The sequence below is a fragment of the Eurosta solidaginis genome, chromosome 1 (genome assembly GCF_040869045.1).
Source record: "Eurosta solidaginis isolate ZX-2024a chromosome 1, ASM4086904v1, whole genome shotgun sequence".
In the NCBI taxonomy this organism is placed as follows: domain Eukaryota; kingdom Metazoa; phylum Arthropoda; class Insecta; order Diptera; family Tephritidae; genus Eurosta; species Eurosta solidaginis.
This window is the reverse complement of record NC_090319.1, coordinates 393,153,494-393,181,250: the sequence shown is the minus strand read 5'-3', so window position 1 is coordinate 393,181,250 and position 27,757 is coordinate 393,153,494. Positions and strand designations below refer to the sequence as shown.

Sequence of the window (27,757 nt, the reverse complement as noted above, 5' to 3'; positions counted from 1 at the left end):
AAAAAACAGCGAAATATAAATTTTGTTTGCTTTGTTAAGATTTATTATTATTACAAGTAATTCTCGTATTTATTCTTGCAAACAGTATGCAATTTTAATTCAATTTCATGTTACTGATTTTAACATCGTCATACATACAAACATTACAATTTTTTGCCTTCAGCACAAATATCTCTAAAAATATGTCATCGTACGTCTAAAAATGCTAAGTAGTTATTTTATTATGCTTTCCTGGTGCTGTCAAGCGTGCTTGATCACTTGTTAAAAAATACATATCAGCTTTTAGCGTAGTAAAGTAACTTGTTATCTCTGTAGCTGTAGCAATTATAAAGCGTACATCATATCCTACAAAAAGTGCGAATACATAATACTTTATGATATAAATATCTGTGTTTGTGCAAGAGGAACTTTTCCAGTTTCCAAGCCAGTGTTTGCCTTCAGACTATGTTTTCTTCTGTTGACATTTATTTTTTGATTTAATGCTATTTAAATTCGTTCGGCTGGGCTTCCTCTATTCTTTTTTAGTATTGAATACGCTATAAGGCATTTTCAAACATAAAACTCCAAAAACTATCTTCTCAGATCGACTACTTCAATTTTCCTTTGAGATTCTAGTTGGATGTGTTGTGCTTCCTGCATTAAAAAAAAGAATGGAAATTTACAAGCTTCGTTTGATAAAACATATTTTAACTTACCATGAACAGTCGCGGTTCAATAGGGTGTGGATGAAATCCTGTTTGCCGGCATTGCGCAATATAATCAAGTCCATAGTTTGGTGTTAAGATAAAGAACCCAGTTCTAAAAAAGTTATAGAAAAATTAGTATGCGAAAATATATCACATTTGCAGTTTTTGGGGTACAAATTTTAGCTTACGTCTGATACTTGGGGGCACAGACAATGGCAATTGCTTCAGGCATCATCATTTGATAAGAACAATGCGTATGCAAATCCACTGACGAAAGAAATGCTGTTTGACTGGGATGTGTCTAGAGAAAAGAAACTAGTTTGAGTACAAAATGCGAATTTAAAAAGTGAGTAATATCACATACTTGTGGCGGCCGCCATAGTGTGGTGGTAGCGTGCTCCGCTCCGTCCCAGACAAAGTGACATCAAACATTTAGAACCAAGTTGTTTCAACTACCAAAAACACTCCGAGTATATTTCTGACATGAAAAGCTTCTCAGTGAAAACTCATCGGGGCTTGCGAGGTCGGCGTAAAACATGTACATAAGTCCCGTCCCCGAAGGTTGTAGGGAGTGTTATCGATGTTGATGGACCTTTGCCGGATATAGATCCGGTACGTTCTGGTAACAAGCACCGTTAAGGTACAAGCCCGACCATCTCGAGGATAGAGGACTTTGATAACAATTTGTGAGTGGTTGTGCCCAGTGAATGTCAACACAACAACAACAACCATTTCGAGAACTTTTGATAATGACCTCATTGAACCTTCTAGGCCTTAAAACCTTTGCCAGGCCAAAACTGGTCCTTCCAGAATTAGGTACTTACATGGAGATATACGAAGACTGATTGACAAAATGAAACAAATAAGTGTGAGCAGCACTTATAAGTGCTGCTTCAAATATTTACACATACCCGCCGGGTTAGTATCCGACAAAATACTTCCCTAATCCTAAAGGTGGTCGACTTAAATACAAATATGGTGTCCCCACATGACACCAACCATCTCTTCAATTGCAATGTGAAACAAACGCCTCTAACACCCCTCTCATTATGGTCCACCGTTGTTGAAACAGCAAGTGTCCTTGGACTTCCGTTAGAGGATATTGATGACATTTTGTGATCTGTCACACCTGTTGGATGGGGCGAAGCACTGCTACAAGAACAACAACAACAACAACAAGCAACACAGGGAAATGGTTATAAAAACATATTCCGCTAGTTCTACAGCTAGTCTCGACAGCATGACACTCTTAATACACTTCCAAATGGTAATTTTTTAAAAGCAAGACCGAATTCCGCCAACGCGAAGATGTGTATTCTGCAAAAATACTACCGATCACACTCCCGGTTTCGGACGGAGCCGGGGTTATTTTTCGGTTTTTCCTGGCACCGAAACGCGTCTTTTGAAACTCCTTTTAATATGTTTGGACGTGTATTAAGGGTGTAATGATGTCGTATACAATTATTCACATTCCATATACAAACCATTTCACTTACATGAATCCAACCGAGTGTAATGAGATTCTTTTGATCCTGCACATCAAAAATTTCCTCCTCATTCATGGTGTTGCAGCTGTCCGGTGTACCCTGTTGTTTTGGTATTATAATATGTGTTATGAATAAGCGATTCTGTGCTAAATGCCCAGCCAGTATGCCACATGTTTCGATATTTTTCTTAGTATTGTTATGCGCCAGCTGCAAAAACACCTCCATTGTGTTCCCGGGAATCATGACAGTGCGTAATGAACCTGCCAGCAGGGAATCAGAACGCTCGTACTGCGGTTTTTGACTACGATCGTAACTGGGGGGCTTGCTATTGGCAGTAAAAGTTAGTTAGTATGTACTTTTAAGAAATTTATAACAGTTTAAAATAGAAATGTTAACAAATTACAAATTAATATCAAAGCTTTGGTTGTCATTTTGAAATAAAATACAAACCTATCTTTATCAAAATCGCCGGGTAAAAGAAGTCCCGAGCTAGGCAACCGATTGGTGCTCGTTGGGAAATCATTGGGATAAACCACCTTATCTAAGAGACCTAAATCCGGCGCGCTGGGTTGCATGTTTGGATCTATTTGTACATGTAGATTGGTTGGTATGTAAGAGCCTGAGGTGCTCCCACCAGCGGAAACAGCTGCCCGCCGCTTCTGACGTTCGCGTTCTAATTCACGCGCCTTTTCTGCCTCTTTATTCGCCAGAAATTGCTCATATTCCTTTTGATAGCGATCCAAAAGCTTGGCTCGCAATTTCTCAGTTGTTGGCATGATTTCATCTTTAATACGCTTGTTAAGTATTTTAACTTCAGACTTAATTTTTGAATACTCTGGATGCGTGCGAATTTTCTCAATGAAGAGAGTCATATACTTCATATACAGAATAAAGGCATTTTCGTGATTACCTTCCTCAAGGTAAACATTTGCCATGCGGACCATTTCGGTGCCTGAACGGTAGTACCTGGAAATAATGCACATTAAAATTTGTTTATATTTGAAAACAATGCTTGCTTGAATCGATTGTATCCATTCAGGGATATTGAGAACAAAGAACACACATCCATATATAAATGCATAGACAAGTGTATCCTAGTTTTACAAAATCCCTGGACTAGCATTTATTTTTGTGTTGCTTCTTTATTTTACCAACTGCCTATTTTCTCATCGGAATTACTACCAATAGAAAAACAAAGCTATGGCAACGCAATAAGAATTTACAATTTGTTCTTTTTCTACTCGAGGGCATATATATGTACACACGTTTACTCCCGTACCACAAATCTCCGAAATTGTACGTGATCATCTTAACATGGTGATATTTAAATGCTTCTTACATCAAGTATGCCTTTATGAGCAGATAAACTTCTATGACTTCATTGGCACTGACTCACCGTGTAACTGGCATGTTTGCGTCCACTTCAATCATGTTGCCATAATTGGATAGAAAGCGTATACGTTCGTGAGGCTCCACAATGGACATGCCCATATTGTTGACCGCCTTTGCCATCGTCGCCGCTCAAATCTGCTACTTATAATTGCTCATCAAATTAAAAAACTTCTGGTTTTTATCTGAGTTTTGCAATTGAAAGTTTTTTTGGATCAATTGTCAAAACAGCAAACAGCTGATAAGCCAATGTTGCAGACTTCATGTAATTGATTTGTTTTTAAAGAGGGAAATATTTTTTCCCTATGTTAATAAATTTTTCGTATTGATGATATTGAAAACTTAGAGAGATCATGGCCACCTAATTGTTAATCCCGTGCTCCTTCTCCTTCTGCACTGAGCCTGGCCTTAATTAATCTGTGGTCATAGTCATAGTTGAGATAGGATGAGCCGTAAAATGAATTATTCATAACATTCTATACCAACTAAATAATTTTAGTCCAAGTCGAATTTATACCAGGTGGTGGCAAAGCGAATTCAATCAATTCGTCGTTCAGAAGAATGTCAAGTCAAAAGAAAATTTTCATAGATTTCGATTAACTGACATTTTGTTGTACAAGGCTTTGTATGGAAAATTATCAAGAAGAAGAAATCAGCTGTTGGGATAACACCACCTCAACTGAATTCGCCTTGATTTTAGTCATTAAAAATAGCTGTGTTTTTTTCTTATCTATATACGTTTATGCTTAAACTTGATATGTTATCCACAGAAATACAACAGAGGGTTGTGTCTCCGCTTTTCGGTACACCCTGTGCTGTAGCTAGTTGTTTAACCACAGTCGCTAGATGGGTCTCCTAAGCATTATCTAAGCGAGGATAGGTGTTTTTTCATGCGCAAACGAAACGTATACGCGTGTAAAAAAACACGGCTAATGTATACCAGTCCATTTTGGCCTATTGATTGTGAATGACTTTTTTAGACTTCTACGAGTATATTCGATATTTGAGGCTTGTTATACAAACTTTTCGATGGCGTGAGTTAAGATTTAGGCTGTTATGGATTGAGACGACAAAAATATCCTTGTAGGATAACATGCATATCTTTTCTGACTGCAAACGTTTAGCACTTGCTATGATTTATTAATCTGAACTTTTTTGTACTACATACACGACCAACCAAGAGCAAGCTTATCACTGAGAGCTAGCCATCGGTTTCCAGCGAACTCGCAAAAACAACTAGTACGATGAGGAATGTCGCGGGGTCGAGGTAAAGCGTGGTTTACAGTAGCGTTATCGAGAAGAGAAGAAGGAAGAGAGACGCCTATGTAGAAAAAAAAAACTTGAGGCAAAACAGCATGAGTGCGAGGAGCTTTAGATGCTGACTGAACAGAATAATGCCCGAAATTGCTTCCGAAAAATACGGCGGATGACAAAGATTTAAATATTGATATTATTCGCCTTAAAAAACGCACTGTAAGTTCTGCCTATTCAGGATTAGATGGAGAGGCAACCAAGTGGATCTTGCGTTAAATGAGGTTAAGACGAAGTTCGGCGCCTTTATGCGTCGGCAGATACGTCACTGTACGCGAATTTGGCATTGCGAAGGACTTCATCTGTCTAGAAACCAGCATTAAAAGCGAAAACAATGTCAGCTTCGAAATCCAACGGAGAATAACTCTTGGCGCCAACTAGTGCTCTCTCAACGAATGAAAATCACGGTCTACAAGTCGCTTATAACGCTTGTTAGGAATTCGTCTCGACCAATTTTAATAGCGTAATACCACAATTGATTTTTGTTGTTTATTTCGGATTTTAATCCACAGTATTGATGCTCTAAAGTCTATGTAATATTAACATAATTAATGTCACGGATATTAGCATCACTAAGCTATACCATCACTAAGGCCCATGCTAAGCAGTATTTACGTCAATAATCAAATCAAGTATACACATATATAAGGCAGCCCAGAGAGATGTCACACACAGATGCATTTACTTATACGCCTATGTGTACTCGAGAGACTGTAAACTACAAACATTCACATCAATAATTCAATCATTATGTATCTACATAAACGAATAAATAATTGCGTCTACACATATGTACGTATACGAGCAGTGGTGCGGCAATGCACAAACACATGCATATATCTATCTGAGTTGTCACAAGAGAGGGCAATAATTTGTGCACGTAGTTGTGGCTGGCGATTTTGTAGCCGAAACAAACTAGTAAGTTCTAGAATAGAAAAGCCTAGAAGTATGCAATTAGAAATCAAAAAATATAAAAGGCGCGACAGTAAAGGCGAGGAGTTTGAGTTTGATTTGAGTTGTCAAGCAGTTACGACTAAGACGATATCTAGTGAGCAATAGCAGTATTATTTTGAATAGTGGAGTTTCATTTGAGCTATCAGTTTGGTTATTAAGCTATTCGTTGCACAGTTTGAGTGTTATCGTGAAGTATTTTAATAAAGGCCATTTTTCCATTATTCAATATTGGAGTTATTTATTCAACAGTTTAGCGATACGAAACTAGCAAAAGGGCAAATAAGAGGAATTTGCAGCAAATTCGCAACATTAATATGATATACAATCCAGGATATTTTAACTTACTATGGTCGCCGACTACTTCACAACTAGTGATGGTAAAATAAGCCGGTTACCAAATGTCAAGAAAGTACAGAGTAGTTGCCCCATTAACAAATAATCGATTAAGTATTTGACAACCTAGGGATATCATCCTAGCAGGCATTGTGAATGATGACAAAGTGTGATCTCTTCTGCATAAACGTCAAAATTCCAAAGTGATTGGATCACCTGATTCGTATTTGACTATCGCTGTCTCATTCTGTATCTCTTTCTATCACTCGCTAAAGATAGGTGCCGCCATATTGAACAGCCTGTCAAAACGCTGAAAAGTAGCCATATTGAACAGCCTGTCAGGCAGTTGACAGATAAGAGATCACACTTTGTCATCATTCACAATGCTAGTAGGGAGCCGAAGTAGTAACATTCTCCCCCGCGGTATCTTGGTCGGAGGCCGAGCATACCTTTCTTTTGTTTTCATCTATCGGATGAGGCGATCGTATATCGATGATTGCAAGTTTGGCTGCCGGACGATGATAGTCTCCGCTGGTCGTGTGGACACTTGCACTTCTTGTTTGTCCGTCCTTTCCGGGAAATATTTGAGCGACAATACCCTTTGGCCATTGGTGGCGAGGTAGATTTTGGTCAACGATGATACACACGTCTCCTAATGCAATGGGGCGTACGCGGTCAAACCATTTCGTTCGCCCTGTCAGGTCGGGTAAGAATTCCCCCACCCACCACTTACAGAACTGATCAGCGTGTAGTTGCGAGTATCTCCACGAATGTTTAACGTATTTATCGTGATCGCTAAATATCCCCACTGGCTTATCTTTGCTAGCACTGCCAAGGATAGGGTGGTTAGGAGTCAGTGCTTCTTGCTGGGCCGTGTCGAGGGAGAGAGGAAGTTTGGGGTCTGCAGTTGAGAATGTTCTCTACCTCAGCGAATAAGTTGTGAAAGACCTCATCAGTCAACTTAGTTGTTGGTGTAACAATCTTATACATCGTGTTATTAACAGATCTTACTAGGCGCTCCCACGCGCCTCCCATATGCGGGGATGAAGGTGGTATAAACTTCCATGCCATGTCCGTAGCTGTAAACTGGTTTTGCAGACTCATAACATTTATCTCAGACTCGCGCAGGGTTTTGTCTGCCGCCTTCAAGTTCGTTCCATTATCGCTGAAGATCTGTCGTGGTCGGCCTCGCCTTGCGATAAAATTGCGAATCGCTAATATACAAGAGTTTGCCGTGAGGCTATAGGCAAGATGGACGGCGCGGCTGGTGAGACACGTAAAGATAACTCCGTAGCGCTTCTCATTCCTTCTGCCGATCGTAGTCAACATCGGCCCAAAAAAGTCAATTCCCACGTGCGTGAAAGGCCTGGTATCTATACTGGTGCAGGCCGTTGGAAGTAGTCCCATCTCGGGCGTTGATGGTTTTGCGTCTATTATTTTGCAGATCGGACATTTTGCCCTAACGCTCCTTAAGAGCCTGCGGAGGCCCGGGATTCTAAACCTCTCAAAAATGGTGTTTATAACTGTTTCGTGATTGGCGTGCCTGAACTTTCGGTGATAGCTTTCGACTATCAAGCGTGTGATATAATGATCTTTAGGGAGTACAATAAGATTTATAATTACAATATCGGCAAGGGCAGCTTTTGGATTCGAGTTCGTTGTCGGATGACACCGTTTTCATCCAAATAAGGTGAGAACTTACGTAAACTGCTTTTCTTCGGCAAAATACTTGTAAGGTTCATTTTGATCTGCAATATCTCCGTGCGAAATGCGGCATGTTTGGTTATGCTAAAGAGATAGTTCCCACTCAAGCTCAGCTCTTCCATTGTCAGATTTGTAACCTTAGATATGACAGAATTTATTCGTTTAGTGATTGGGATACGCGGTGTTTTTTTTGACTGCAAGCATGCAGTTTATACATACATTTTTACGTACCCAATACAGCGAAGCAATCTTTCCCACTTACTAAATCGTGTGTAGTTTACAATGCAGTCAGTGCTTGAAGAATGAATTGCTACATGGTGCGGGGCATTTTCTTCGTCCGATCTCCCTGGTTCTTCCATATCATGTTCCTCGAGCGCCTTTGGTGCAACTAGCCAAACGGGGCCCTTAAACCAATTACTAGTCATGCTATATTCGGGTTCATGCTTCCATTTAGTGGCGATATGTGCTGCGTTGTCTTTGGACGGAATATGGCGCCAGTCTTTAACGTTCGTCAACTCCTGAATTTCTCCGACTCGGAACATTACAAACTGCTTAAAACTTCTCGGATCGCTTTTGAGCCATTGCAACACAGTTCGCGAATCAGTCCAAAAGGTTACGGACGCAATTTCCAAGTCGTGCATGCTGATAATTGTGCGACTCAATCGTGCTCCCAATACTGCGGCCATAAGCTCCATTCTCGGGATCGAAACAGGGCGGAGCGGAGCTACTTTGCATTTCGAGAAAACCAAGAGTGCCGCGATCCCGCTGTCGTGTTCAATGCGGAAGTACGCTACTGCTGCGTATGCATATTCGCTGGCGTTGGTGAATATGTGAAGTGTTATCTTGCTCCCTTGCTTGCTTGACGACCCGAAGTAGCATCGTGGAACTTGCACTTGATTAACGTTAGATAAAGCGCGTAGCCACCGAGTCCATTCGCTTTGCAGGCTAAAGGGAATCTCGTCATCCCAATCTGAGTTGCTTCGCCACACTTTCTGTAGTAGGATCTTTGCGTGTATGGTGAAAAAACTTAAAAACCCAAGGGGGTCAAAAATGGACATAACTAGCCACAACACCTCGCCTTTCGTTGGCATGATATTGCCCTTCAGAAAGTCGGCGTAAGTTTTGGTGGTTTTGAACGAGAATGTGAAGCAATCTTGACTAGTTTTCCACCACAGGCCGAGGACCTTATCAACTTTAAACCCTTGCTCCGTCCTGTTTCCTGCCCGGCAAAATTCCTCTTCAGAGCCTTCACTTCCAAGAGCTGCAAGGACTTGACTGCAGTTAGAAAGCCACCCCCGAATGTGAAAGTTGGCGTTACGATGAATATTACTCACTTCTTTTGCTAAGGTAACAGCTTCCTTTGTGGTATCTACAGAGTCCAGCATGTCATCGACGTAGTGTCTCTCAAGTATAGATTTAGCTGCCCGCGGATACACGTCTTGATATTCATGTTTTTTACAAATTGGGCTAGTGACGGAGAGCTACTCGCACCAAAACTCATTACTGTAAGCACGTACACTTCAGGTGCACTGGTATTATCACAGTCCCGCCATAAGAACCTCTGAGAGTGCTGGTCTTCGGAATCTACTCCCACCCTGTGATACATTTCGCGAATATCACCACTTATCCCTATTCGACCTACGCGGAAAATGAACAATACTTTGATGAGTGGTGTCAGAAAATCAGGCCCTTTATCTAGGCATTTATTCAGATCAAAATCCTGATATTCGGCCGCTGCGTCCCATACCAATCGCACTTTGTTTGGCTTGCTTGGGCTACTTACCGTGAAAATAGGTAAGTACCATTTTCGGGGATGATTCACAAACATTTCGCCTCGTTCCAGTTTACGCATATATCCTTTGCTTTTCCTTTGTCTGATCTTTTCGTCGACTTTGGATTTTAACATCGCATCCTTCGCTAGTTTGGACTCGAAACAGTTCAAGCGCCGTAAAGCCCCCAAGTAGTTATCGGGTAGTCTTATGTTATTATGCTTCCACAAGAGCTTGGTTACGAAGGCGCTTTCCTTTCGTTGGACTGCCTCCTCTAACCTTGGGAACCGGTTAGGAGCAAAGCTTCCTTGCTTGTCATCCTGATGACTTAAGTAATCGAAGTTCATTTTATCAGCTATTAGTTTGTGTAGGGGTATATCGTCCTCCAGTTCGTGAACATGGAGCTGAAATACGCAGTCGCTATAAGTTTCAGCACCTTCTCTTACTTGACCCAAAGCTCCGAAAATTGTCCAGCCCAATCGCGTTTTAACCGCAGCTGGTTCATGGGGTTTACCCTCTCTGTATTTCAACGGTATAGCTGCACGTACGTTGTTCAGGCCGATTATTATTCGAGGCTCTGCTTCTTGATATGAGGGGATCGGAAGGTCTCGTAGGTGTTTGAATCGCCTTTGCATTTCTTTTGCGTCGAGTGTTTGTCTTGGTAAGTCTAGGCTTTGTACTGACCGCACATTTAAGAGCCGTACCTTTGTGTCGTTTTCAGCTGACGATATATTTAGATTTACTGTTTTGGAATTCTCTTCCGTTCGCATAGTTCCGTCTGTCCATTTCAGTGATAAACATGTCTCAGTCCCATCTATACCTAGTTGGTCAATTACGCTTTGTTCGATCAGAGTAGGGCCCGAGCCGTCATAAAGGAAGGCAAACGTGTTAAGGGATTTATGTGCTCCATAAATTGTAATAGGAACGATCTTATAAAGTACACTGGAACTGCTCGCTTGCTGGCTCGCTACTAGTGTATTCTTGCTTGACGGATTGTGGAGTTTCGGGTGATGGTTCGCTGTACACTTGTTAACTCCGCATTCTTTGAGCTCGCGGCAGTATTTGGGGTTATGTTGCTTTAAACAGGATCGACACAACTCGTTTTCGTGTATGTATTCCCATTTTTTATCGTAACTTGCGTTTTCGAACGTTGAACAACCTTTAACGTCATGCTGCTCACTACATATAGGGCACTGGGGCTCTTGACTTGGACGCTCCTCTTGAACGTTAACCCTGTGGAGTCTACGTTTCTCCATGTCAGTTGTTGCTTGACTGGCCACCGGTATCCAAATAATACAACTGACCGCTTCAGCCGATTCGTAAAGCCAGTCACTAAGAGTGGCAATCGTAACCTGCTTCTTGGATCTAGCGAACATGGCCCAGCTCGGGCGCATTTGGGCTGGAAGTTTCTCGATCAATTCTTGGACAAGCATGGGATTATTTAAATGCGCGGTGAAACCGCTCGCTTGTATGGACGCGGCGATATTTCTTACCTCAAGCGAAAAATTCACTAGGGTATCGAGCTTGTTTACGTTAACCCCTGGCGACGCCCTAAGCTTTGCCAAGAGGCTATTGATAATATGCTCGGGTCGACCGAACATCATCTTTAGCGTCGAAATTACTTGCGGGACTAACGAGGGAATTAATAGTTGATTACTCACGCATTCTAATGCTTTACCCTTTAATGCTTTCTGTAACCGAAGCATATTTTCTTCGTGCGAGAATCCACATATTCTGGTTGAGTGTTCAAAGTTACTTATGAACAAAGGCCATTCTTCAGGTTTCCCTGTAAAGCTCGGTAGTTCTCTAGAAATAACCTGGCGCGAATAGATGTTGTTACTATTCAGGACTGGTCCGGTGCATTGTGCAGTAGTGCGATTTCCTTGCTCTTCAGGTTTCCCTGTAAGGCTTGGTAACTCTCGCGAGATAACTTGACGAGCATAAATGCCGTTGCTATTTAAGCCTGGTTCAGCTCGTTGTGCAGCTGTAGAGTTTCCTTGATCACCGGTCTCATCCCTTGAGCCGCTTGCGCTAAGTATTGCGTATTTCCTTTGAATGAATTATATTGTAGCCTTTCGTTCTTCCTCTAAGCGCTCGAGCTCAAAATTTTTACTCTCTCCATAAGAACTGCCCTTGCTTAATATTCTAACTATCTTTGTACTTACCTTTTCTCGTTGGTCAGCCCCAATAGTTTCAATCGCTGGCTGTTTGGCTGCAGGTGTTTTAAGGTCGTCACCTGGAGTCTTCTTACGGCATTCGTGGCACTCCCATTCTTTGTCACCGATGTACGCACCTACTCTGGCGCACACGAAATGATACCATTGATCGCACCGGTCACATTGAACCATTTCCTCTGAATCAGGTTCTACACATAGCGGGCACTGCTCTTTGTTAGTTGCCATCTTGATGCCACTTTGTTCGTATTAGAATCGATATGAATATTTGGCTGTCGCGATCAACTGACTTAACCTTGCTTTCGCGTGTGTTTGTACACGTGGCTCAAAACTTTAAAGAATGTTGTGAATTCGTCTGCCCAACGACCAATTTTAATAGCGTAATACCGCAATTGATTTTTGCTGTTTATTTCGGATTTCAATTCACAGTATTGATGCTTTAAAGCCTAAGTAATATTAACATAATTAATATGATATACAATGCAGGATATTTTAACTTACTTTGGTCGCTGACTATTTCACAACTTGTGATGCTAAAATAAGCCGGTTACCAGATGTCAAGAAAGTACAAAGTAGTTGCCACATTAACAAATAATCGATTTAATATTTGACAACCTAGGGATATCATCCTAGTAGGGAGCCGAAGTAGTAACAACGCTTGTCATGATGTATGACTCGGAATCATACAAGGAGTAGAAAGAAGATGAGATGGCTTTTGAAGTTTTTGAGAAAAAAGTCCTACGAAAGATATATATGGTCCTGTCCGTGGTACCGACGGTGAGCACCGCAGGAGGTTTGATAATGAACAGTATACGCTTTACGCAGATATTAAGATAGTACAGCGAGTGAAAGTCTAAGGCTTCGCTGGCTAGGTCGTGTCATGCGAATGGACGAAAACGCTCCGGCCAAGAAAATATTTTATTAGAAACCGTAGTTTGGGAGCAAATGAAGTGAGAGATCTCCACTGAGTTGGAACAGGTAGGCGAAGCAAGATTTCACCTCCCATGGTGCTCCTAATCAGAGTCAGTTATCGCGAAAAAACGATAGCTGGCGTGACTTTTCACGAAACGGCTAAAATCACTTCAGGTCAGCAGCCAACTAATGATGTTGATAATTACAAGTTTCTAATGTTTAGATTTTTTTTATCTTTTTGGTTTTATTTTGAAGCTGGATATGCCTACAAAATTCCATTTTTAGACTTTTTGAACTTTCTTAGTTTTGGTTTAAAGTAAATTTGCGATTTTAGACTTATTCTTCAAATAAGATTAAAATTTAAACTACTCGATTCCCTACTAATAATAATAATTACTTGGCGAAATATATTTGACTCAGAGGTCAATTCGGCCGAATTTCTCTTTCAACTTGCGTCGTGCCACTGTATTATTTTTTTCTTACTAAGTAGTGTGGTCGGACATCCGCGAGACAAATACATTTTCGGTGAGAAGAATTTCATGGCAGAAACACACTCGAAGTGTTCGCCAAACCGCTGCCGAGAAAAGTTTAGAGAAAGATTTTCAAAACTATTTTGATGTTGACTCTCTCAAGACTTGAACCCAACCACCACCGCCCACCACACCTGGTCAAAACAATCCCGATTGGAAAAACTTGTTTCCAAATTTTTGATCTTACTTTAACTGGAAGTTGAACGCAGAACCCTTGGTGTGGTAGGAAAACCACGCTACCATCTCACCACGGCGGCCGCCATAAATTTCCTAATTGAAATTTTTTTAAGGCAAAAAAAAAAAACCAATTCGTTGGCTATGGTATGGTTATGGCCAAGGTGTTAAGTTGTGACAACAATAACCGACTATATTGAGGTCCATTAGGCTACAAATTGATAATGTAATTTCATAACGCTCCTATAAAATACTGTTTTGTTTACGGACTCAAATCGGCTACTTGACCCATTACTTTATTAACAGAATGTTCGAGATACGACGTTTTTAAAGTTCTTTAACTTTTCAACAAAACTTTCACTTTGCGACCTTCTTTCTATTAGGATACTATACTGAGTGGGCTATAAATATGGATTTAGGTATACCTACAAGTATGTACAACTGTATCATAACTACTGTTCAGTCCAAGAAACAAATTTCTACTTTTTTTAGCCATCAGATTATTTTTATTGTTTTCAATACATTATCATGATAACACGGAATGATTACAAAATCACATGGAATAATCTCAAAATTATCATCAGATATTTGGAAAGAAAATATTTTTCGATGGTTCGATGTTGAATTGTATAATGCATTCTTGAAAGTTCATTTGAGTTGAGGTGAAGTTGAAAAAAATAAAATAATAAGAAATAAAATATTGTTTCATATTTGTATAGTAATATAATTAAAAAAATATTTAATTTAATGAAGTTAAAAAATAGTTAATATAATTGAATACAAACCAAGTATGTATAGTGTCAGCATGACGCACTACATAGAAAAAAACAAGCTCCGTCTATATAGTAGAGCAAATATAGAGAAATGATTGAAACAGTTTTTACTACAATATTATTGTAAAATTGTTTTAAGAAAATATCTAGTTACAACACACAAAAAATTATTTAATAATAAGTTGGGAAAGTAGTTAAGCCAAAACTTCAAAATCCAAAGTTTTGACCCAATTACTATTATATATATTTTCAATCAACACCCTCCGGATTATTTTAACATTATCAAAGAAAAGTCAGAATCAAGAATACAGTAGATTCCAAAAATATATGTACACATGGAGGTACATTAAGAGTTCTATTATGTTTATTTTTATAATTTATGAGTGTTACCGCGTGTGATAGATGTGATAACAAAAATTAAATAATCCTTTCAAAGTCTGCAGAGAAAAATATCTACTGGTAAGAAAGAACTAATAGTTGACTATTTTACGGAATTCCGAAGAGTAACTCGCTCCTAGTTAATTATAAACAGTGAGCTATTAATCAATGCGAATTCAGAACCAGGTGTTGTCATCCCAACAGCTGATTGCTTCTTCTTGATTATTTTCCATACAAATCCTTGTAAAACAAAATGTCAGTTATTCGAAATCTATGAACATTTTCTTTTGACTTTACATTCATCTGTATGGCGAATTGATTGAATTCGCTTTGCCACCACCTGGTATAAATTCGCCTTGATACAACGCCTTGTACAACAATATGTCAATTAATAGATATCAATGAAAATTTTCTTTCGACTTGACACTCTTTGTACGGCGAATTGCTTGAATTCACTTTCCCTGCAAAAATTGTTGGATTACGTGTTCCATTTTCTTCATGTTGGAGTACTCTAACAATACTCTTTTGCAATGCGTTTGCGGACCACCATCAGCCGATCATTGCTCGTTTTTTAACGACAGTGATCACGACACGATGACGATCGAACAGCGTTGCCAAAAGTAAAATTTTGCATGCAAATAACTAATAATAAAATTTTACTTTGGCAACTCTGATAAAATGAAACAGCGCACTGGTTTTATGTATACATATTATATAAGTTTCCTTATTCACGTATGCGTATGCGTATTATATTAGTTTCTTTATTCACGCAAATGCTAAATAACATAAGAATATTCGTAGTATAAAATATGAAAATTGTATTGCCCCTCTTCATTTACTTTCATTTTAAATTAAATTCACTTCGATAATTCTTTCCGACACAATTCCTCTTTAGAACTTTGGCATATGATCCTCTGTGGGTGCTCCATGGAGTACTACAGTGAAAGTACTTTGGAAAGTACTCTCACGTATGTACTCTATGGAATATTCACAAACAAAGCGAGAGTGGGATCACCTATATAGGTTATATATTAGATTTGGAGCAGTCCTATACTCCCAAAGGAGTATTCCTTACATTATTTATAGAGTACTCGCGTTTTTTGAAGGGTTGGCACAACCTTATATGAATTCGCCTTGGCTATGAATTATTTGGCAAGTTCATTGTGAATTCATACAAGTGAAGAAACTTTCTATTCCTCCATTACCATACCTACCAGAAATAAAGCTGCAGACAATGGTGCGTTATCGGTAACCGTATCGGTAACCTTATATGATTCGACCAACCTTATGGGAATCAATTTAATCGATTATTGGTGCCATATCGTAACGCTTAGGTCGTAACCGTATCGTAGCCAACCAATTGGTTTTTGGTTTTTCGCCATAACCTAAAAATATTTGAGTTGGTGAATTTAATAACTTTTTTTAGATTTTCTTCATTGTTTTGGATACGTTATGACTAGGAGACTTATTTTTTGTGGAATATGTTTGTAATTTTTTGCGTTTTCTTCATTTTTATGAAATTTTCACAATTTTTAGGTTAAGGCACCATTAATCGATAACAATGTATTGTATAGGGTTACGTTAAGGATACGACTACAGCGATACAACAAACGGCACCAATGACTCCGCTTTAAAGCTGACAGAGTGAACGCTGTCGCGAATGACCATAGAGTTGAAGAAAGGCTTAGTTTTTGCTTGCGGCTATTAAATTAGAGCCCTATGAATTGCCTATTTGTGTTTCAAACCAACTTTTCTTTTAAATGTGTCTACAGAAACTCAGACTACATGTTCATTTTCATTTATTAAGTAAAGCGCCAATTACCCACCGACGTATGCCGTACCTACGGACGTTTGTCGTACGAAACACGTTTGACCGAACCCTCAAGCCCGTAGGAATCAATGTGTGCGTCTGTGTACATGTACATAACATATTTGTGTGTATATTGTTTTCAGATAAGCACTGTTGCCATTGGCCTTTTTGCATGCATGCTTATGGAAACATCAACTTTTTCCAATTTAATTTTTGATGTTGTAAAAGGCTGGAATTAAAATTAAATAAATATAAATAAATTACATGTTTATAATTTGCACTTTTACATAATTATTTCGAATTATTTTCACAATTTTTCAAGCTTTAATTAGGTTTTTTTTGCATAAAACTGCAAACGGTCAAAAATTAGCGCACAAAAGTTTACTAGGCAACTCTGTCTAGTGAGAGAGCGATCAGCTGACACGTTCTTACGGAAAAAATCAAAATTGTTTTGATTTCTACGTTCCGGGCTACGTACGTACGGGCGTTGCACGTCGGTGAGTTTTCGTTTACAATACACACTCATAAGATAGGTCGGGCCAGCTGACACGTTTTTTGGTACGTACGTTCGTGAGTAACTGCCGCATAATGCTTAGAGATAATAAGAGCCAGTTAAGCAAACATTGTTAGTAAGTAGTGCAATGGACAGCGATTTAAGAGGGATGCGGGCTGTTTACCACTATGAACGTTTTTTTTTTTTCACACATTCGCTACTTGTATGAATTCACAATGGCTTTGATGTTCTTCCATAGTATTTCAGATAGTTTTGGAAGCTCTGGCACATTGTAAATTTTACCAAGTAGCGCAACTAACAGCTGATCGGTCAAAATTCGCACATTCACACGCACAGTTCTCGACTCAATTTCAAAAACAAACTTTAGGTTATTTAACTCAATTTTTAAAGTGAGATAATCCTTACGAATTTATGTATATAGAATATATAAGGCCTTTTTGTTGTTATTAAAACAATAGTTTTATTTATATTAAAGCTTTTAAAATTTTTTTTTTTAACTTTGAAATACCTCCGAACACCATTCCTTCATTATATGACATTCGACTGCCTAGTCCACTGCCTTCCACTATATTCGCAACATAACCTCTATTTAAGCTGCCAAACTATATAGTAAACAATGCTCTGGCAGTTCTTAAAAGTTGTTAAAAAATTTGCAAATAGCTGTTTTGTCCATTGTTTACTATGTAGTTTGGCAGCTTAAGTAGAGGTTATGTTGCGAATAGAGTGGAAGGCAGTGGACTAGGCAGTCGAATGTCATATAATGAAGGAATGGTGTTCGGAGTTTTTTCAAAGTTAAAAAAAAAAATTATAAAAGCTTTAATATAAATAAAACTATTGTTTTAATAACAACAAAAATGCCATATATATTCTGTATACATAAATTGGCAAGGATTGTCTCACTTTAAAATTTGAATTAAATAATCTAAAGTTTTTTTTGAAACTGAGTCGAGAACTGTGCGTGTGAATGTGCGAATTTTCACCGATCAGCTGTTAGTTGCGCTACTTGGTAAAATTTACAATGGTTTTGTCTCCTATGCCCAGATCGGATTTAATGCATACAGAGTTAAATATATCTGATGATAGATTTTCGGGATTATATTTTTAATATAACAGTTACCAACATACATTTGTATAACAGTTGACAATAGGCTAATTTATTTTGGGACTGAAATAAATTGTAGTTAGATGACAAGTAATGTAGAAATAACCTGCATCTGACTATTTTTCGGCCATTATCATACAAACTTACAGATACAACCCATTCGCATTCTTTTAAGAAATTATTTAAATTGGTTATTAATATTTATATAACACGGGTCAACACAACATTTGACATTGACTTCAAAGCATTATATTTCAATTCATTAAGTCGTAATTTGATGAAAAAATTATTGCGACGAATATTAGAGACACTAATGCGGCATTATGCGGCAGTTACTCACGAACGTACGTACCAAAAACGTGTCAGCTGACACGACCTATCTTATGAGTGTGCAATGTAAACGAAAACTCACCGACGTGCAACGCCCGTACGTACGTAGCCCGGAACGTAGAAATCAAAACAATTTTGATTTTTTCCATAAGAACGTGTCAGCTGATCGCTCTCTCACTAGACAGAGTTGCCTAGTAAACTTTTGTGCGCTAATTTTTGACCGTTTGCTGTTTCATGCAAAAACACCTAATTAAAGTTTGAAAAATTGTGAAAATAATTCGAAATAATTATATAAGAGTGCAGATTATAAATATGTAATCTATTTATATTTTTTTAGTATTAATTCCAGCCTTTTACAACATCAAAAATTAAATTGGAAAGAGGTGATGTTTCCATTAGCATGCATGCAAAATGGTCAATGGCAACAGTGCTTATCTGTAAACAATACACACACAAATATGTTATGTACATGTACACAGACACACACATTGATTCCTACGGGCTTGAGGGTTCGGTCAAACGTGTTTCGTACGACAAACGTCCGTACGTACGGCACACGTCGGAGGGTAATTGCCGCTTAAGTGATACTTACATCACTAATCTGATACTAAGTAAATAAAGCCACAACAACAATAAAGCAGACAGTCACTTGTATCTACATTAAGGAATCAATCATTATGTCTACACATATGTCCATACAAGCAACAGAGAGAAACACACAAATACATGCATATATCTGAGATAATCCCAAAAGTAGGCAATCATCGGTGGAAGTATCACTCACATAAACACCCGCATATGGCTATGCGAGAAGCTGTAATCGTGCATCTGTAGTTATAGCCAGGCGCGGGGGGAGGGGGGTTGAAATAGGGGAAAGATCGAACTTCAAGCACGGATTCGAAAGGTAAGTTGGAAGGAATTAATGTGGACGAGTATGTCTTTTATCCTGATGTGGAAAAGCCAGCGCCTAAAATGGAGGAGAAGATAGAAACTCCGAATCCATTGGCAAGTGTTGACACTAGCGCGATACCAGCAGTGTTGAAGCAAATGTCGTCACAAATATCGACCGAAATGTCATCTCAACTGGAATCGCAGGAGAACCGTATAACATCCAAAATGGAAGAAGAGAAGACATGTATTGCAGAAATATCGTCAGAAATAACATCGAAGATTGAAGCACAAGAAACGCGTATTTCAGAAATGTCGACACAGATTACATCTAAGATGGAAACACAATTAGAAGAACGGAAGACATATATGGCTGAGCAGTTGAAAGCACAAGAAACGCGCATATCCTCGCAACTGTCAGAACAGGAAGCAAGGGTATCATTAAAACTGGAAGCGCATGATGCAAAATCGCTCAATTTCAGGCAGAAGTCGACGATTTGAAGGGTGGTATGGAGCAGTTACAACGCGATCACCTAGGTGTTCCAGCGAGTAATCCAAAGGTAAAAATATCATCATTTGACGGTTCTGTTCCTATCCAGGTGTTTAAGATTCAGTTTGAGAAGACCGCAGCCGTGAACAACTGGAGTTGCTGCATTGTTCGTGGCTTTAAAAGGACTAGCTGCTGAGATCTTACAGACCATCCCAGAGTACGAACGTAACAGTTATGAAGCATTGATGGCCGCTCTAGAGAGACGATACGGAACGGAGCATAGGAGACAGATATACCAAATGGAGTTACTGAACCGCTTCCAGAGGGCTGGTGAAATATTGCAAGAGTTTGCGTCGGATGTTGAAAGGCTGGCACATTTAGCGGATGCGGACGCACCCGTGGAATACACCGAAAGGGTAAAAATCCAGAGCTTTATTAATGGAATACGGGATATTGAAACGAAGCGAGCGACATACGCAAACCCAAAACCTACATTCGCAGAAACGGTATCACATGCTCTGATTCAGGAAACAGCATCGCTTCTGTGTAAGCCAGCGTGCAAAGCACGGCGTGTGAAAGTAGAAAGGCCAGAGTGGGTAGACGCAATTTTGGAAGCTCTAAAAGGAACGCAACAGAATAATAATGATGCAATCAAATGATTTAAGTGTGGAAAGCCTGGGCAAATCGCACGTCATTGCAGCACCGGTTCTGGTAGTTCCAACTTGGCTGATCGTAAACGCAAAGCTGGAGGAGATACGCAAGAGCGAGTCAGATGTAAAGATCGATAACTTGCCACAGCTATTAAATGTCCTGTGATATCTGCCTCGCAAATTGGAAGAAAATCGAGCAGCCTTACCGTCAAAGGAAATGTGGATGGCAAGGAGCGTGTACTGACTGTAAATACAGGCGCATCTCATTCCTTAATCCGATCTGATTTGGTCAACAGGAGAGTAAAGCCATTACCTGGAGCAAGGTTGCGTATAACCAAGTCCGGGGAGAAGTGATCTGTGAAGTCTTAATTGGGAAGGTCATGGTTCTACACAAATTCGTTGTAGCGGAGATTGTTGATGAAGTCATATTGGGAGTGGACTTCTTAGTTGACCATGACATCAAGATCGATATGCAGAGAAGGGTTACGTGTTATAAGAACCAGGATGTGTCACTTAACTTCAGTTTGAAGAAAGGGTTCAACCGTAATCGAGTACTGGTAGAGAAGACTCGACAAAGACCACAAAAGTCAAAGGGAGCAGATCGGGCAAGGGTTGATGGAACGAGTGGGCCAAACAAATCAAAACCGAAGGTACCTGCGAGAAAAACACCGGCATTGACAAACCCTAATGGACGTACTAAAACGACTGAAAGAATTTTCCAGAAAGAATGCAAGGATGGTTTCAAGCCAGCGCGCACTACTGTTGTGAAAAGTCAACACGATACTGATTATGCAAAGCCAATTCGTCAAGATCAAACCCTACGAAGTAGTTCATTGGCCAAACAACAGCGTGTGAGGGAACGAACTAGGGTAATGAGTAGTACGATGAAACACAGGTCTGACAAGAACCACAATTCGGAAGGTTACTTGGAGGGAGATTTGGTACTGTTATACAACCCTCACTGGCGGAAAGGTGTTCCATCCAATTTTTGGTGCAGTTGAGAAGGACCGTGCAGAGTTGTGAAGAGGATCAGTGATGTCATCTACCGCATACAAACAATTGGGAAACCACGAAATAGAAGGGTGGTTCATTTGGAGAGGCTAGCATCGTGGGATTTGTCTGATCGGGACGATCAGACTTAGGGGATGGCAGTGTGACGAATATTAGTGACACTAAGTGATACTCAAATAAATAATCTGATACTAAGTAAATAAAGCCACAACAACAAAAATAAAGCAGACAGTCACTTTTATCTACATAAACGAATCAATCATTATATCTACACATATGTCCATACAAGCAGCGGAGAGAAACGTACAAACACATGCATATATCTGAGATAATCCCGAAAGTAGGCAATCATCGGTGGAAGTATCACTCACATATACATGCGCATATGGCTATGCGAGAAGCTATAATCGTGCATCTGTAGTTATAGCTGATGAGTTTATAGCTGGTAAACAAGTAAATTCTAGAAGATAGAAACGCCTAGAAGTATTACATTTTTCATTTATTAGAAATTACATTAGTACAGTAAGATAATATATCTTTTATAGTACAACAAACAGTGTCATAGATATGTATTTAACAAGATTGAATAAAATTTTGGGATAAAAAAGGGATACACAGTATTACTAAAGTTAACCTAAGTTAATGATGCTATACAAAGTACAGTAGTAGTGATATAAAATATATGTAGATATAGTGGACATCTTAAAGACAGTTTATTAAAACTATACTCAAAGTAAACGAAGGAAAAAAATTGAGTAAAAAAGAAAAAAAAAAAAAAATGGTCAGATTAAGAGTAATGTGTAGAAAAATAATTGAAAAGAATGCGCTTATAATTGCTTTGGTTTACATAGTTCCTTATTACAGCTGGGATTGAGTTCCATATACGAATGGTGTTGACGAAAAACAGCCTTGTAGAGACAACAAAATTGAAGCTGGGTGCAACTATACTACATGACCTGAGAGATCTAACAAGAAAATTACACTTCTAGCCTTCTGATAAGCGAATATGTCACATCCTAAGAGTTGAGACCGCCACGCAGAAATATGATCGAACCTGCGTAACGCAAATGCGTAGCGAGTTACCTGATTAAAGGCAATCTCAATTTTATGTGCAGAGCACGAATCTAATTTGTTGTAAACTTGCTCAGAGTGGGTTATTATTGGCAATATAAGCCAATATAAATATGAGGAGGCGTCAACGGTGCAGATTGCCTAATATTGCGCAATGTACCATACACTTTACCAACAGCAGAGTTGATATGGTCCACACAAGTTAGGTTTGAGTTAATTACGAAACCCAGATGCGAACGAGACATCACGGAGTATAAAAGAAGTTAAAGCTGAGTATTCAGTAATCAGTTTGATTTAAGCAAGCTATTGGTTGTGAAGTATCAGTGTTATTGTGAAGTACTTTAATAAAGGCCATTTTGCATTATTGAATATTAGAGTTATTTATTCAACATTTAGCGATTCGAACGTTAGTAAACGGTTGCAAATAAGCGAAATTGCACCAAATTTGTTACAATATATATGGCATGAAAAAGTTTGCTTTCCTATTTAGGAAACCGCTTGAACGAAATTTTTCCAAATCTGTGGATTTAATTTTTACTTGAAAATTAAACAATTCAAATAAATATTTTTATTCAGTTTTAATATCGAAATAACTTACAAAAAAGAGGAAATGATTTAAAAGTGTACACTTTTACTTTTTCTTTTATGTTTATAGGTATTATCCCTCAATAAACCCAAAATGTAGTCTCCCATCATGTTTTCGTTCTATTGGACTTGATAACGTTGTTCGAAGAAGAGCCCGAAAGCTCTGCTTTACTTTTTGGTAAATTTAAATCTTTAGTCAAATCATTAAAATCCTCAGTAGGGATAAAATGATATTTTGGTTTTTCTGGTGTGGGTAAAAACTCCTTATCGGCATTGCTTTTATAGGAACTAAGAGATTATCCACTTCACTGGGATAATTTTTTCGGCGGCTCTGGTACTCGTGGTGTCAGATCGTGTGCGATTTGAGCGGGTGAAGATTCAAGATCAGGATATTCGATAGGTTTAGCATTTTTGCCTGTACGTCTTTTGTTTGGATTCACAATGCAAAATTAGCAGTCTTTAACGTGGTCTTTTGGTTCTCACCAGATTCTTGGTGTTGCAAATTTCATAGACCTTTTCTCACCTCGGTCCCAACCTAATATATAAAAAGAGAAATCAATATGTCTACTTTATTTAATTTACTATTTAAATAAAATTAGCTTACCTTCCAAACATCCCTTAGAATAAATACAAGCAACATGTGGAGCCCATGTCTTGTATTGATTCCAAACAGGACAGCCAAAATATGCTTCGTAGGCTTCGCAGAAGATGAGAGATGTATTTAATTCATAATGTAATGAATTGTGGGAAATTCCTTTCATTTACAACCTTCTGCTAACGTTCAAATCACTAAACTGTTGAATAAATAACTCCAATATTCGACAATGCAACATGGTCTCTATTAGACTACTTTCAAAATAACACTTCTACTTCTCAACAGATAGCGTGCTTAAATCAAGCTGATTCTCAGCTTTACCTCCTTTTATGCTCTGTGATTTCCTCGTTCGCATACTTCTAGGCGTTTCTAGAATTTAAGTTAGTTACCAGCTATAAAATTACCAGCTATAACTACAGATCTTGGAAAAAACCCGTGAAAAGAGAATCGACACACATCACCTCTTCGTCGACTTTAAAGCCGCCTTCGACAGCACGAAAAAGAGCTGCCTATATACCGCTATGTCTGAATTTGGTTTCCCCGCAAAACTTATACGGCTGTGCAAAATGACGTTGAGCAACACCATCAGCTCAGTCAGAATTGGGAAGGACCTCTCCGAGCCGTTCGAAACTAAACGAGGTTTCAGACAGGGTGACCCCCTATCGTGCGATTTCTTTAATTTGATGCTGGAGAAAATTATACTAGCTGCAGAACTTAACCGCACTGGAACAATAAACTATAAAAGCGTGCAATTACTGGTATATGCTGATGACATTGATATCATCGGCCTGAAACACCCACGCTGTTAGTTCTGCTTACTCCAAACTGGAAAAAGAAGCGGTAAAGATGGGTTTGATGGTGAATGAGGACAAAACGAAGTACCTGCTGTCATCCAGCAAAGAGTCAGCGCATACGCGCCTTGGCAACCACGCTAATGTTGGCAGCCATAATTCCGAAATAGTAAAAGACTTCGTTTATTTGGGAACCAGCATCAACACTAGCAACAACATCAGCACTGAAGTCCAGCGAAGAATCAGTATTGCCAATAAATGCTACTTTGGACTAGGTAGGCAATTGAAAAGTAAAGTCCTCTCTCGGCGAACGAAAATCATACTCTACAAGTCACTTATCGTACCCGTCCTGCTATATGGGGCAGAAGCATGGACAATGATAACAGCAGATGAAGCGGCTTTGGGAGTGTTCGAGAGAAAAGTTCTTCGAAAGATTTATGGACCTCTACGCGTTGGCGATGGCGAGTACCGAAGAAGATTTAATGATGAGCGGTACGAGCTATACGCAGACATCAACATAGTCCAGCGAATTAAAACGCAGCGGCTGCGCTGGCTAGGCCATGGTATGCGAATGAATGATGATGCTCCGGCCAAGAAAGTGTTTCTATCGGAACCCGCCTACGGAAGCAGAGGTAGAGGGCGGTGGGGGCCCGTTGGAAGGACCAGGTGGAAAACGATTTAAACTCCCTTGGTGTGACCAATTGGCGCCGGTTGGCGGAGCGAAGGAGCGACTGGCGCGCCTTGTTCGACGGCCATAACCGTTTAGACGGTTAAGCGCTAATTAAGTAAGTAAGTAACTACAGATGCACGTTATAGCTTCTCATATGCGCGTGTATATGTGAGTGATACTTGCACAAATTATTGCCTACTTTTGTGAGCATCTCACATAAGATATATGCATGTGTTTGTGCGTTTCTCTCAGCTGCGTGTACGTACATATGTGTAGACATAATGATTGATTCGTTTATGTAGATACAAGTGATTTGCTTTATGGCCGAAATCCGACTATGACCACGCACATTTTTTCGATATCGAAAATTACTAAAAATTAAAAAAATGCCATAATAATATACCAAATACGAAAAAAGGGATGAAACATGGTAATTGGATTGGTCTATTGACGCAAAATATAACTTTAGAAAAAAACTTTGTAAAATGGGTGTGACACCTACCATATTAAGTAGAAGAAAATGAAAAAGTTTTGCAGGGCGAAATCAAAAGCCTTTGGAATCTTGGAAGGATAACTGTTCGTGGTATTAAATATATAAATAAATTAGCGGTACCCAACAGATGATGTTCTGGGTCACCCTGGTCCACATTTTGGTCGATATCTCGAAAACGCCTTCACATATACAACTAAGGGCCACTCCCTTTTAAAACCCTCATTAATACCTTTAATTTGATACCCATAACGTACAAACACATTCTAGACTCACCCCTGGTCCACCTTTATGGCGATATCTCGAAAAGGCGTCCACCTATAGAACTAAGGCCCACTCCCTTTTAAAATACTCATTATCACCTTTCGTTTGATACCCATATCGTACAAACAAATTCTAGAGTCACCCCTGGTCCACCTTTATGGCGATATCTCGAGAAGGCTTCCACCTATAGAACTAAGGCCGATTCCCTTTTAAAATACTTATTAAAAAAGTGCGAACGTCAAGCTGTGAAGTTGTGTTTTGATTTCTACTGTGCCTTATTTTGTCTTAAATAAATAAATTTGTTTGTTTAAATAATTATTGTGCTAAAAATAAGTGTAAACACGTTGTGTACTGCATTCGCAATTTAAAGTTCTGCTTTCTTTACTAAAATAAATTGTATCTTAAAAATAATTGATAAAGTGTGTATATCCATACATACATACATATTTGCCGAGTCACTTTGCATATTTGTTGTTGCATTTGATTGGCATTTACATATTTTCAGTTTTCAATTGTTATTTGCTCGTGCACATTTACTTCATTTTCTTTTCACTGCCACAGCTGTTTGCATTGTGTGTTGTTAAGCGTCAGTTAATAGCGACCTTAAACTGCACATACAGTGATCTTCAAACTGCTCAAACAGTGATTTTCTTACTGTGATCTCCAAACTATTTTCACTGCCTCCGTCTGTTTAATCAATTTTACTTTAACTTATAATGTCTTGCAATTTTGTTAACTGCCAATTGAAAGGTGATACCGAGCGTTTCGTGTCGTGCTGGCTTTGTGATGAGCTTGCTCATATGAAGTGCGCTAGTTTGACAGCAAGGGTGTGTGATGCGATCAACGATAACAAGGGTGTGCGTTGGTCGTGCTTGAAATGCAGATCCACCGAAGTGGATCTTTTTAAGCTTTTCAAACATACCCGAAACGCATTCTCCGAAATCGGTAAGGAACTTTCTACATTAGGGGATAAATTCAAGTATTATGAAAACTTGTTTAAAACTTTCAAATGTCATCAGCTGCTAATGCTAACAGCGACAGTCGTGACAGCAAACGAAAACGAACTGATGTCTCGGCTGGTGTATTGACCCTAGACCCCGTTCAAAACATCCAGAACCCAATCGTTCCTACACCTAGCACGATAGAATTAATAAACTTAGCATCTCCAAGTCCTCTTACAGTAGAGCCTTCAACATCAAAGGCACCTCCAACAAAACTAGCAGCTAGAAAAAATATTGAACCTGCAAACCGTTCTCAGGCGACTGAGCCTGGAACTAGGAAGTTGGTTGTAGTCCCTCCTAAAAAATCGATATTCGTGTCAAGATTCGACAGGGATACTACTGAGGAGGATCTGAAATCGTATATCTTCTCAAAAAGGAAAACCCATGACGTAACAATTCGGAAATTTAATTTTAGTTATGAAAGAAACGTATCTTCCTTTAGATTAGATGTACCTATTGACCATTTTGACACTATCTTGAGTAACGATTTTTGGCCCTCTAGGGGCACTTGTGCGGGAATTTGAATATAGGCGGAATAAGAGTGTTCCAAACTTGGCAAAGATCCCTGTTAATAACACTGAGTCAAAAAACTGAACGAAAAATCTGCTTTAGATATACTTTACCAAAATGTTAGAGGCTTAAACACCAAGTTAACAGAACTGTTTTTAAAATCATTTAACTCAAGCTACGATATAATTGCTTTAACCGAAACCTGGCTGAAACCTCATGTTTTTAACTCAGAGATCCTCTGTAATGACTACCAGATATATCGAAATGACCGCCTGAACAGGGTTGAAGGTGGGGTTCTGCTTGCTGTACAATCTTCAATACCATCTGAGGAGATTTGCGTAACCGCCACCGATACAACTGAGTTCTTGTGCATACGCACACAACTAGCAAATATCCACATTTATTTGGCCA

General features: G+C 39.1%; 1 protein-coding gene across 3 annotated transcripts; it reads right to left on the bottom strand.

The window, feature by feature from the left end:
• Positions 1-20: 20 nt before the first annotated feature.
• On the bottom strand, positions 21-3,813 carry LOC137245709 (STAM-binding protein-like). Of its 3 annotated transcripts, none has more exons than XM_067776797.1 (6): positions 3,570-3,811; positions 2,624-3,139; positions 2,183-2,498; positions 875-987; positions 696-798; positions 21-633 (listed from the first exon to the last, which is right to left on the bottom strand). In XM_067776797.1, exons 1-6 carry the CDS (start codon positions 3,683-3,685, stop codon positions 571-573), a joined length of 1,227 nt encoding a protein of 408 aa, XP_067632898.1. In that variant the 5' UTR covers positions 3,686-3,811; the 3' UTR covers positions 21-570. The 3 variants fall into 3 exon arrangements, 2 of the variants coding, with proteins under 2 accessions (XP_067632898.1, XP_067632905.1); XM_067776804.1 differs by lacking the exon at positions 3,570-3,811 and adding an exon at positions 3,453-3,559; XR_010951391.1 differs by lacking the exons at positions 21-633; positions 696-798 and adding an exon at positions 1,051-1,838 and having other exon boundaries at positions 3,570-3,813.
• Between the last annotated feature and the right edge of the window lie 23,944 nt (positions 3,814-27,757).

Excerpts from the sequence above, each read along its gene's own strand:
- LOC137245709 (XM_067776797.1), bottom strand. The coding sequence starts at position 3,685 with ATGGCAAAGGCGGTCAACAATATGGGCATGTCCATTGTGGAGCCTCAC. Across the intron at positions 2,499-2,623 it reads GGCGATTTTGATAAAGATAG|CAAGCCCCCCAGTTACGATC; the intron begins GTTTGTATTTTA and ends TACTGCCAATAG. Across the intron at positions 988-2,182 it reads TTACACTCGGTTGGATTCAT|ACACATCCCAGTCAAACAGC; the intron begins GTAAGTGAAATG and ends TCTTTTCTCTAG.